General features: G+C 37.5%; 1 protein-coding gene across 1 annotated transcript in view; it reads right to left on the reverse strand.

The window, feature by feature from the left end:
- LOC135674403 (uncharacterized) overlaps window positions 1-13,642 on the reverse strand; it is a 40,950-nt gene that overhangs the window by 25,905 nt on the left and 1,403 nt on the right. Inside the window, exons 3-12 of the mRNA XM_065184213.1 lie at window positions 13,514-13,639; window positions 13,313-13,398; window positions 8,143-8,251; window positions 5,579-5,674; window positions 5,315-5,377; window positions 5,130-5,189; window positions 4,254-4,322; window positions 3,672-3,753; window positions 276-328; window positions 72-170 (exon numbers count right to left, since the gene is read on the reverse strand). Of these exons, the coding sequence (XP_065040285.1) occupies window positions 72-170; window positions 276-328; window positions 3,672-3,753; window positions 4,254-4,322; window positions 5,130-5,189; window positions 5,315-5,377; window positions 5,579-5,674; window positions 8,143-8,251; window positions 13,313-13,398; window positions 13,514-13,639 (843 nt within the window). The remainder of the gene's footprint in view (window positions 1-71; window positions 171-275; window positions 329-3,671; window positions 3,754-4,253; window positions 4,323-5,129; window positions 5,190-5,314; window positions 5,378-5,578; window positions 5,675-8,142; window positions 8,252-13,312; window positions 13,399-13,513; window positions 13,640-13,642) is intronic.

A 13,642-nucleotide genomic window follows, 5' to 3' on the forward strand; every position in this document is an offset into this window, starting at 1 on the left:
AAAAGAACTAAATAATCATAAAAAGAACTCGAACCATAAAGACACAAATTGAAAACCTTCACATGGAGTACCTCATCTTCCCTCATCCCTTTGAACATTTGGGGAAGTGGCATATTGGATGATGGGGAGGCCTGCGTTTGTTGATGTGTACCATGTGATGATGTTGAGACCTGAAGAAAAACAATGGATAAGAAAGCAATATGATATTAAATTGTGCAGTCCTAACAAACAGATATAAGACCACAACTGGGCAATCCTAATAAATAGATCTAAACCTGTGGGCGTGCCATATGAGCATTAGTAATGCTCCAAATTATAGTCTTCATTCCTGCGACATTTATTAGCCAATATCAGTACTAATGCATTAAATCATCTAGAGTCAAGTTAAATATATCATAGTTTCGGACAGGATATAAATGTTCCACTCATGCAATAATCATGTTGTAAACCATAACTACATAAGTATGCCACATGGATCTTTCTTGACATTGAACTCTAATGATGATAAAATGCCAAGTCAAACTAAAAGCCATCAAATGCCATTGTGTTATTTCTAATCAAGACTTCTTAATTCTTCCTCTATCTGTACTTCACGACAGATATGAATCAATACGCCTCGTCTAATCAGTGCATTTATATCTCTCTACTAGACATTTCTAACCCAGTTTAGACGGTTTCACTCATATCACTCCCAATTAATATACCATTACTAATGCATATTCTGTCTTTTCTAATAACCTCTTATGTATATCTCAACATCCTCATATTGATATAGTATAATTATATTGTTTTCCAACTGAACATCCATAAAGCTCAGACACACACACATGCATATATATATCAGAATTATCATCATGCCACAAGATTATCTATATGCTGGCATCTCATTTATTCTTGGTTGGAAATATCATTTAATACAATTATTAACTATTATATTTCACATTTATTCACCTTACATTTAAAAGAAATAATTCCTCCAAACTGCCCAACATTGTAATCCAAAAAACATCATACATAGAACAGAAGTAATATCACAAATTTGATGTCAGACCACCTATACCAAAATTGCCCTAGTTCTTACCTTATTTATTTGAAGTTTACAAAGAGATAAAGCCAAATAATTCAATCCTAAGAAAGAAAGCATTGACCAGATAAAGATAAACCCATGAGAAACAGCCTTTGTTATCATACAATAAGACTCGAACCTGTTTCCACAAACTACTCAAGTAATGAGTTCCTTGCTGAAAGCATAAATCACCCTTACTGTTGTTGTAACATCCCTGATTAGTCCCACATCGAAAGTGGGCAAGACTAAGAATGACTTATAAGGGTCTGATGAGTATACTACTATCAACTTCAGCTTAAGCATTTTGGTCAGTGGATTAGACCAAACGAAGTTGATAGGCTAGTTAGCCCATCAGGCTCGGGTCATAATATTTGGTATCAGAGCCGACCTAACATTTGGGCATGGTGAGGGGGTTCGAGTAGGAAAGGGCTACCCGTAGACGGAGTCAGAGGACTCGTCACGGCGTGGAGCCACCATTGGGCTACGCCTCACATGCACTATGCTAGGGTTTGATCGGGGTTATGTTGGGGCTTGACGAGGACGTCAAGCCTTTGAGTGGGGGTGATTGTAACATCCCTGATTAGTCCCACATCGAAAGTGGGCAAGACTAAGAATGACTTATAAGGGTCTGATGAGTATACTACTATCAACTTCAGCTTAAGCATTTTGGTCAGTGGATTAGACCAAACGAAGTTGATAGGCTAGTTAGCCCATCAGGCTCGGGTCATAATAGTTGTACACTACATACCCAATTAAAATAAAAACTTAGGTCATTTTTTAATAATGAAGAAATAATCAATAAGGAAAGAAGAGTTGCCAAATACATATCCAGACAAATTCCTATTCAATTCCTCTAGGTCACATTCTTCCACTTAAATGGTTCCTCTCATCCATGACACTCCCCATTGGTGGTTCCTAACATCAATATTGCAAGGTACCAACACTATAGACCGACCAGGCTTCCCAGTTAATTGGTATCCACATTGCCTTATCTCATAGGATTCTTCCAAAGAGACAACCATTCAGTTTGCTAAATACATAAAGCAGACAAATTCCTATTCAATTCCTCTAAGTCACATTCTTCCACTTTGGTTCCTCTCATCCGTGACACTTCCCATTGGTGGTTCCTGCCATCAATATTGCAAGGTACCAACACTAAAGACTGACCAGGCTTCCCGCTCACCCAGTTAATTGGTATCCATGTTGCATTATCTCATAGGATTCTTCCAAAGAGACAACCATTCAGTTTGATGTTCATTATACCTATAACGATGCTCTAAGTAATAAAGTTCCCACCTCTGCTCACATATTCAGCCACCAACAAGACTCCCGTCCCCTCCTTTCAGTCGCCTGACACAGAAACAACACCAACCTCACCGACTAGAAAAATTCACACATGTAGGGCATCAGACACAACCTTGTCACTTCAATATTCAACGATAGATGATCTCTCTCACCCCCAACAATGCTAGGAATTTGTATAAGAATAACCACTTGATAACATTATAATGCAAGCTTCTTTAGTTGTAATTAAATAACTGGTATACTGTTTTACTACTTTAGACGTTATATCACAAGCCAAAAAATTTCTTTGAGCTTCCTATACTCAGAATAGTAAATGTTTTAGATCATATATACCATTATTAAAATATATCCTATTTTGTTCTTGTCAAAAAAGTTATTTAAACCGATGACTTCACCTGGCTGTTGAACCAGAAACTAGCTGACTCATACATTTGCTGGCATCATGTTGGTCCATTATTAGCATTACAAGAAACTGATGATGTGATTAGTGCAAGATCTTTTTCAACAGAAAGAAGGAAATAAGAAAATGAAAATCCTGCCTCTGACCTGATCTTATTTTTCTTTCATCTTTTCTTTTGTTGTAATCTTATCACTTTGATTGTTTCGACAATGCATATATACCACCAGAAAATAAATATTTGCATATAAACCCCTACAGGAATCATCTTCACATAAGCATTCCCATCAAAACATAAAGGCCCATATAAACCCAAAGTCAAGGATAAACTTGACCTGGCCTAAACAAAGCATAAGACCCTAGAAAAAGATCCAGCCCATACAAGTTCAACCATCAAGCAAGAATCAAACGGTCTGAGGCAAATTAAGCCCAATCCCCTCAACGGTCTTAATTTGCATAAACAAATTGCTTCCCATAACTGGTTTCCAAGTTCTAAGGTCCCTGACAAAGACCAACGTCTAAGGTACAGCATTATTTTCCTGCTAATCAAGGGTATAGTAAAAATTTATACGGGTATTTCAGCTATACACCTTAATAATAGAAGGCATACGTGCAAATACAGAGACAACAGAGGTGGAAATGCACAAAAACTTCTAGAATATATCACTTCCTACAAACAGAAACAAACAAGACCCCCATGAAGCAGAATATATTAGTGATTAGAAAATGACCGACCAAAGTCAAGATTACAATATTCAAGTTCTCTTTCAATGAGACATCAAATTTAGGACTAAATAGAGGAAACAGATTCTTTAAATAAAACAGAAAGGACAAGAGTACTAGACAGTGATATGTTTAATTGAGTTTGAAAATTCCAGGGTTTTAAATATATGGCCGTAGTACCCATCACCAAAGTTTTAATTAGATTTTTGTAATCACTGACTTCCTTGGCATATTCCATTGGAGCCTGAAAGTTGAGAACCGCCTGCAGATTAGATACCAAAAATTATGAGAAATCCCATAGCATAGATATATTTTGTTAAAGCTTATAAAAAAGTTAGAAGCCAAGTAAAAACCAAATTTTGAAAGTCAACAAAGAAATGTACAGCATGTCAGAAAAGGATACACATATAAAACTAGAGAAGCCACAAAGATGAGAAACATTAATCAGGCTATTTAAGCCTTAGCTTACTTGACATTAAATCTTTCCAGTCATCTGTAAAAGATTTAAAATAAAAAAAGAACCCTCTAAGTGATACTTTGATAAGGCAACTACAAAATGCAGATCTTTTGTAATATTGTGAAATCGTTTGAAGCAAAATAAAAGTAAAGCTGCTATACCAACACGATGGTTTCTTCTAAGACTGCTTAAAATGAAAATTAACTGATTCCACAACAAGACCAATATAAATTGGATATTTGTAGACAATATAAAATTTTCCTTTAAATGCACCAATAAATCTCAGTAAAAAGTTACTCAATAACCTGGATAGGAACTTCAAGCTTCGACCTCAAGGTGGAATATTCTTTTCCTTCCTCACCTTCTTCCAGGAGCTGTGGAAGCAGAAAAAAGAATTGTCATAGAAGCAAGAGATTCCTAACCAAGACAACTACATCAGTACAGGTAATCTATATGAAAATAAAGTAAGCAATCCACTATCCACATTAAACACAGAGTAATGGAAATGAATGTGTGATTTACATGCTAAATCACATTCAACCAGGGCACCAAACCAGATCTATACCAGGACAAAGGAAAAGTTAATTAAGCAAATTCTGAGACTAACACCTTGATATAAAAGGCAACATGGTTGGCTGGGATGTCCATCCAGCATATCAATGTACCAGTACCATACAGATTTAAGACACATAAGCACCAAAGCAAACAATGGATAATGAGATAAGATCAACTACATCATGAAGACAACCTGTCTGAGGTGTATTTCACAACTAACGTGGAATATTTATTAATCAAAATACAATTTCAATAGCATCTTGATAGTTATTGATAAGGTAGCTAAAACTTTACATGATTCCAGACATTTCGACAGACTAAAAATGAAGCCAGAAATATAGAACAAGCACATTGGGTTTCTATAGATATCACTAGCTTCCATTTTTAACTAAATAACTCTTAAATTGGTTGTATGCTCCAAGAAAAAGTTACAACACCTTCAACAGAAAAATACAAAACTATAGCCAGCATTAATAATTAAGATATCACTATACAAGATAAATGGATGAAGGTTGCAACACAAAGGAAAATGTTAAGGAAAATTAGGTTCTGGAGTCACCAAAAAATATAAATAGACATCCAGAAATAATCCATATAAAAGAGAATCAACAAAGATCCATAAGTACCTGAGGTACAATGCGTTTGAAGGTCCCAAATTTTCCCACAAAAGTGTCCAGGATGCGGCCCTAAATATGAGAAAACAATAAGAAAAGTAATTTTGTACCAATTAAACTCAATCCAAGGGAAAAAGTAGAATAATTTTGTTTCTCATTAACAAGATAATCCAAATCAAGAACATGACAATTGGTACCAGTAGAACTCGTGCTTCATCCATGCTTTGAAGGTCAACACCTTTGTCATATATTGGCTCCACCTGAGAACCCAAAGTAGACAGTCACAATATGATGACAAGCATATGCAAGTATAATAACAAAAAATAAATGATGGTACAGTATTAAACATTGATAAACATGTTGCAAACTAAATTGTATGTTAAGTAATATGTGTATAAATTGGAAATCATATCAGCACTTAAGTTTATCCTAATTCCCTAAAGGCAAAGTAAATCTTCAACCAGATTCAGCATCAGACGGGCACAGGTTGTGTGAATGACGAGGGTTAAAGATGAGTCGTGCATGTTTCTTGAGAATAGATATATAATCCGCGACAACTGCACATAATAAACTCCGTTAGTATAATAAAAAGGAAATGCAAATATCAAGTAGCAGAATGCTATAAAGTGAAATAGTCACACAAATTGAAGAAGTAAAGAAGGCTTTCAAAATTGATCCTCAATAATCTAAGTTCCAGAATGTACAATAGATAGTGGTTATGACCTCAAATTTATGCCATGACTATCAAATATTCATTAGAAAATAAAAGGCAATAACCAACAATAAGGGAAGGGTGATCGATTAGTGAAAACCCCTTCCATGCCACTAGTTTGAAATCCACTTATTCAAAATTATCATTATCCTAATTTTCTGTTCAAAAAGATTGAAATAAGATAATCTATCTGAGAAGAAAAAATCTGTTTCACACAGTTCTCAAAGAGCCTGTGTGGCCCACAAAAGGAACTAGGGACAACAGCAGAGACACTTCTCATGCAAAGTGCACATACACTACAATTACAGAATTATCATTCAACATGCCTTAGCTCTTATAGGATGGTCATGAACATCATAATTTGAAAAATGAGTCACAAATCAAAGAAACAATGCCAACAAGTCTTTATCTTAAAATCAAGAAATATACAACTAAATAGGAAGCTGAATTCTACTATACCCATTCTCTATTTCCACCACATAAGAGACACTTCCAATACCACTTCTATTGCACAAGTAGACATGTACGGGCGTATACATAAATGTTCTATTACAATCTTAATTTACATTCCAAGCCTTCTCCCCTAACTCATTCCTGCTGCCACCAACCCCATCAGTGCCTGCCACTTTGACCCATAATCCCCTCCATATCCATGTTCGCTGACTTGAGCTATCAGTTCAAGTTCCAGGGTCAGGTTATTTGATAGCACCTGCCTAACTCTCCAATATGTGGCAAAGGAGCACAAAGAGGTCAGAACCAAGTCAGAGAAGGTTTAATAGCAAGCATCGAGAAATCAGTCAACACTGAACGATTTACAAGCAAGGAAGAACTTATTCTAAGAACTTCCAGCTTATGTTATCAAGTGTGTACCTGGTCCACTTAGGACCAATACTCGATCACCCAACCAAAGCATTAAGTAATCTACCAAATCATCAATCTGCAACTCACCTTGTAGTAGTGCATTTAAAAGCGCTAGACACCAAAAGACACCAAGGTCACAAAACGCCAAAGGCGCTAGGTGCTCGCCTAGGTGCTTGCTCGAACGAAACGAGGCACTCTAGAATATTAAAATTTAAAAATATATATATTACAATTGATAAATATAATGATAAAAATAAAATTGACACATTAAATAAAAATGATTTGCTAAAGAAGGTTCTACTGATAGAGACCTATACTAAACAATGTTTTCAATATGGTGGTAAACAGTTCTAACTCCTAACAAAGTGAGTAACAGTGCAACATCTCAATATGGTGCAACAAGTTAATCGAAATGAGAAAGAATGGATTTTGAGGATAAGTAACTGGCGGCTATGGAAGAAGGATAGGGCAACAGACGAAGCTACAACAACGAATAGCATGGACGAAGGCGACGACAACGGACGAAGCTGCAGGCGAAGGTGGCGGCAAATGAAACTGCGGACGAAGGTGGCAACAATAGACGAAGTTGCTGACAAAGCTACGGACAAAGGCAGCGATGGCGAACATAGGGTTTCTCTTTCACCGAGGGTTTCTCTCACTGGGTCAAGCGCTGAGGGGGTGTGGTAGGGTACATTGGTTGGTTCGATTGAACCAACTAGCTTGTTCAATTGAACCATGCTCGAACCCCAACCCAATTTGGCTCGGGCACTCGCCCGAGGTGCTTGGGCTCAAGAGAGCGCCCGAGCAATGCTTCATTGAAATGCCTCAACCCAAGGTTCTGTAAGGCACTCGAGCCTCGCCTTAACCGAGCACCTTTTGATAACGCTGCCTTTTACCAACTTTTGCACTATTAAATTCTAATTTTGAGATAATCATCAATCATGAATTCAAATAATTAAAATAGACATAAAATAGACACTCCGACTTTAGTAGTTTGGGATGGTTAGATTTATTAGGTTCAGATAATTAAGGAAAATAGTTAAACTACATAAGTTAGAACAAAAAAACCTAACAATTATTCATTAACATGCATTTGACCTCGAAGGTTTCTAAAGCTCCCTTCATATTGAAATTTTGTCCCGGAGGAAAAGAAAATTATCATGAAATTTCCCCTTGTACTGAAGTCCTAGGGTTTAATATGTCTTCGCTTCGATCTTACATTCTTTCTCATTCTCTACTTCTTCTCAGCCTACTACAAGCTACTCAGGAGTCAACATGATAAAATTTCTTCTTGTGTAAATGGTTTGTGAAACAGCTAGGCCTGAATAAGCTTGTCATACAAAATGAATGTTCTGTATAAGTTATTTAAAAAAACAAGATTGTGACCTACATTATCATTCTTGAGAATAACTTCAAAAATTTTGTAGTGAAAAGGATAATAGATAATGAAACCTGAGCGAGAGAAAGCTCTGATCGAACATAGTGTACCATCTCGGCAAGAAGGCTATAAGCTAATGGTCTTAACGTCTCAATACAAACTCGACCTGTCCCAATTAAAACTCTGTTGAAGAATGAAGCACAGAATACAGTCAGAATTATTTGCATAAAATACAATGCAGGAAACACAAAGTCTCAACAATGAATGGCATATGACAAACATCATAATGCACACAATACAATCTCAAAGATAAGTTTTTTTACTAGAACAGAACCAACAGCATATCTTACTCATCAAGAAGAACATGTAGCAAAAAAAAATAGATGTACACCTTTACATTACAAACATAGGGGAGAGAGGTAAAGACAGTTCTACAACACAACTCCAAATTCCATGCCCAAATGTGCAATTGGTATTAGACATTTGTTGGTCATTGTCCAAGTTCTTGTGCCCAATGAAGCTTGTTCAGTAGTCATTCACTTGTTCTTTATAATTCACAAGCAACATATTTGACAAGTTGAATGTGAGAAATTAGCTGTAATGGTGTCACCTCTAGTGCACACTTCTCTAGCTCAAAGAAGAGAGATTTTGCAAAGCTAATCAACTAGCAGACCAAAACATAAGAGTAACCATCCGCATGACTACTTTTATTATAATATAAATTAACCTTATTATGACAAACATAGTCATCCACATGATTAGTATTGCAAAGCTAATATAAAATAATATTATTATAACAAAAATAATCATCTACATGAACCCTTAGGCATATAGTCCTTCCACATACAGGAGTTATGCAAGTAAAAGCTAATCTCATCACCCCATTAAAATCAAATAAGAAGAGAAACCCAGCACTCTCAGGATATAGATTCTAGAAACAAAATAACTTACCTAGCCTATATTATACTTATACTGAGACCCTAGAACACTAACGAGACTCGAACTTGGACTCATTTGACCAATGAAATCCAAAAATAATAATGAAAACCTCCAGGAATAACAGATAAAAAGAGGGAGTTTATACTATTACTACTAGAAGTTAGTGATGAGGCCTATTTAACCCTCTCCTTTTTCACTTGACTAGGATAGTCTTCACAAAGTGTTTTCCACCATTATACCAACTTGGTTGAGTTGTTTACTCTAGCACAAAGCTGAATATGCCTTCTTTCCTTCTCCAAAGCCATGTAACAGTCTTCTTTGGTTTGAGGGGCTGCCGCATGGACATGACTCGTTATAAAGATTGCCCTCTTTTGTGATGTATTATGCTGGAATGATGACTTCAACGACTGTAGCCAAGCAATCCTGATCTAATCATACTCCATACTTAAGCCTTTCAATAACCAAGAACGCTAGCATATAGTCGAACAGACCCTAGCTACACCTTGGCCTGATCCCAATTTGCAAAATCATGACAGAAAAGCTATCTTGTTCATAGGTGTCATCTTTATCACTATTTGCAAGGGCACATTACCAATTGGCATGAAAACATATAAATGGATATTCTTAATTGCAATCTCCCAGACATTGAACCAATGATTTAAAAAGGCGCTCAAGCGCTCGCCTAAGTGCTCGGGCGAGGCGAGGCCCAAGCGCCTCGTTTAAGGGCTAGGAGGCGTGCTTCAAAGAGGCACGTCACCTGCGTGCTCGCATGAGCCTAGGTGTCAGGTGCTTCGGGCAAACACCCGAGTGATATAAGGCAACTGAACCAAACTTAAGTCTGGTTCGGTTAAATTTGTGTTAATTGATTCGATCGAACCAACTAACACACGCAGTTATATCGGTACGCGACCCTGACTCCAAACCCTACACACGCTTCTCTCACTGTTTCTGCCGCCGAAGATTTCTCCCTCTACGTTCGACGCCGACGATTTCTCTCTCTGCCTCCACCGCCGACGGTTTCTCCCGCTGCCTCCGAGTCTTCCTCTGTCGACGACCGAGTCTCCTCAGCTTCCGTTGTTGTTCGTTGTATGTCGTTGCTGCTATCCACTGTCTGATGTTGTCCGCGACACAACTCCGCTGCCACTGTTGCTATCCACTGCCACCTGCTGTCCGCAACTCTGCAGCTTCCGTTGTTCTCTACTGCCTCTTGTTGTTCGCAACTCTATTGCCTCCTACTGTCTGTATGCGACTCTGTTACCTCCTACTATCCGCGACTCAGCTTATCACCGCAACTTCTCACCGCGACTTCTCACTATCGATCTCTACTATTCCCTACTACTGTTAACAATAGATTATTAATTACTGTCAAAATGATCTCTATTTATTAGATTAATAATATACTATTTAGATTTTAACATTGTTAATCTTTGTTTATTTGAAATTATTATTAGAGTTTCAAGATAAATGGCAAGTGGACATAGCAATTTAATAGATTCTTCAATGAATTCAAAAAAGGATCTGCATGAAAATATAATTATCTAAAGGATCCTGCATGGAAATATAATTATCTAAAGGATCCTAAAGATCCTAATGCAGTTACTTACATCTTTTGTGATAAGACTACTAGAGGTGGTATTTTTCGTGCACAGCAACATCTAGTAGGAAATTTCAAGAATGCAGCAGCTTACAAGAAGTATCTACCTGAGGTAAAAGATGAGCTACTGGCTTATATGCATAAAAAAAAATATGCAAAAGAATGAATCTTATGGGATTTTACCATAGGATAATGTTGAACATATCAGGGATGATGAAGAACAAGATTATTCTGAGAGTGTCAACCCAAGTGAGTAAAAAGTATACGACAGAAAAGGAAAAGAAGCTATGGTTACTAAGAAGGGTAAAAAGAGACTTATGGACCTATATATCTATCAGTGATTTAAAAAGCGCTAGGCGCCAAAAGGCGCCAAGGTCCAAAAACGCCCGAGGCGCTAGGCGCTCGCCCGAGCGAAGCAAGGCGCTAAAATATTAAAATATATAATATAATTAATAAATATAATTATTTAATAGTATTAAAATCAAAATAATATATCATTAATCTAATAAATACAAATACATTACTGTTACTAATATACTGTATACTGTTAACAATATACTTTCGAAAGAGGAGAAGAAAGAGGAGTGTAAGGGAAGATTGAGGGTGCAGCGACAGCGGTGAAAGTGAGCAGCGGCAGCGACAGCGAGAGCGGCGAGCGGCGACAGTGGCAACGGCAGCGAGAGCGGCGAGCGGCGACAGCAGCGGCGGCAGTGAGCAACGGCAGCGAGAGCGGGAGCGGCGAGCGGTGACAGCGGCAGCGGCGAGCGACGACAGCGGCAGTGGCAACGAGCAGCGACAGCGACAAGCAACGGCAGCGGAAGCGACGACAACAGGAGCGGGAGCGGCGACAACGGCAGCGAGCAACAGCAGCGGTAGCGTGAACGCGAGCAGGGTTAGGGTTGGGCAGCGGCAGCTGATATCGGTGCTTTAGTTGGTTCGATTGAACCAACTAAAGAACCGGAGACCGAACCAGACCTAAAACGCAGGTTCGGTCGCCTGGTTTAACCCAGGCGCTTGCCCGAAGCGCCCGACGCCTGGGCTCGGGTGAGCGCTCAAGTGGCGCCTCTTTGAAGCGCATCGCCTGGAAGTGAAGCGAGGCGCTCGGGCCTCACCTTGCCTCGCCCGAGCGCCTAGGCGAGCGCCCAAGCGCCTATTGAAATCACTGATATGTATCAAGGATCACAGAAGCAACAAGGGCAAACATGAGGCTCAAAATTAAGACAAACAAATATAAATAATGCTTGTGATAAAGAAATAAGGAGAACAGTTCAACACATTGCTCGCTTCTTCTATCAAGTTGGCCTTCCCCTTAGTACAACTCATTTACATAATTTTAAAGTGATGATTAAAGCTATTGGAAGATGTGGTGCGGGATTAAAACCTTCAAGTTATTATGAGATGCGAGTTTCATTATTGAAAAAAGAGTTGGATTATACAAATGACTTATTAAAGAGCCACAAAGAATCATAGGTAAAACATGGTTATTCTATTATGTCATATGCTTAGACCGATAAGAGACACAGAAGTATAATTAATTTTATGGTTAACTATTCTTTAGGAACCATGTTTGTGAAGTCAATAGATACATCATTTTTTGTGAAATCTAAAAAAAAAAGATATATGATTTACTTGACAAGTTCGTGAAAGAAATCGGTAAATAAAATACCGTCCAAGTTATAACCGACAATGAAAGCAACTATGTATTAGCTAGTAAGATTCATCTTTTAAATTTTTTAATTTTTGTAATTACTTTGTCTTCAATTAAATGGAAGATGTATTAAACTCCTAAGTCTTATCATTTTTGTTATTCTTTGTCTCTGGCGAATTACTTAAAACAAAAAGAAAACATTTATATTGGACTCTATATGCAGCACATTGTATTGATTTAATATTGCAGGATATTGGAAAGATCCCTGATATCAAGAAAACATTAAAAAGGGCAATCTTTGTTGTTGGATTTCTTTATAATCATTATGGGGCTTTGAATATAATGAGAGGATTCACAGGCAATAAGGAATTGGTGAGATATTGTCACCCGATTTGCTACTTTCTTCTTAACATTACAGAGCGTGCATCGTCAAAAACATAACTTGAAAAACATATTTACCTCAGAAAAATGGATGACAAGCAAATGAGCAAAAAAACGGAAGGTAGAAGGGTCAATGATATTATTTTAATATCGTCCTTTTGGAATCTTGGTAGAGTAACTTTGTTTGTTAGGAAACACTAAAGTACACCTTCATGCAAAATATCCCTGTAAAGCTCCCTTAAACCTTGGTAGAGTAAAATGAAGGAAGTTGACATATTAAGTGATTTTAAATTCTAAGAGGAGGAAATAAAAGGTTATCGGAAGGCAAAGCAGAAAATGTAACATAGATATTTTCAAAACCATCTATTATTACCAAAGATGATCTTTCCATAATGCTGCATGAAGTTTAGTATGGATGACAGTGATCTATGGTCTTTACAGATCCAGAGACGGAAAAAAAGATTAAAAAAAAAGAGTATTCTATTGAAAAGTATCCCAGGTGGTAATTAAGAACTGACCATATAAAGAACAGAAACTTAGCCACAAAACAAGTTAGAACCAAATAGATATGTCTATATCCCTTGTCATATTATGAGGCTAAACAAAGCTAAACCTAAGGACATTTCAGATGCAAGAAAATATAAAAAAAGAAAACTCCAAGATTACTATAAAGTGGCCATACCTTTCATCTAAAAGTGTGTCAATCAATGGGAACAGCCCTCGTCTGAAATCCGAGTTGAGAACATGCTTTAAAGCTATCAGCATCTCCTGAAGAAAAACATGGAAAAACATTGCCATTGAAACAACAGGAATTCTTACTAGTGATGCCTCGTTGATGGCTCACTCAAAATACCAAGATCTTCTGATCTCCCAAAACCCTCACCTTTCTAATGGAGACAGAGTCTGGACAGGTGACAAGCAAATTTACTATACTCTTGCATATGCTCTCCTCGTGAGGTCTTATATAATCAGCATGACTCTTCAACAGATAGGTTAAGAATGACAGTGTCTG

This window comes from Musa acuminata, chromosome BXJ1-5, assembly GCF_036884655.1.
Source record: "Musa acuminata AAA Group cultivar baxijiao chromosome BXJ1-5, Cavendish_Baxijiao_AAA, whole genome shotgun sequence".
NCBI classification, from domain to species: Eukaryota; Viridiplantae; Streptophyta; class Magnoliopsida; order Zingiberales; family Musaceae; genus Musa; species Musa acuminata.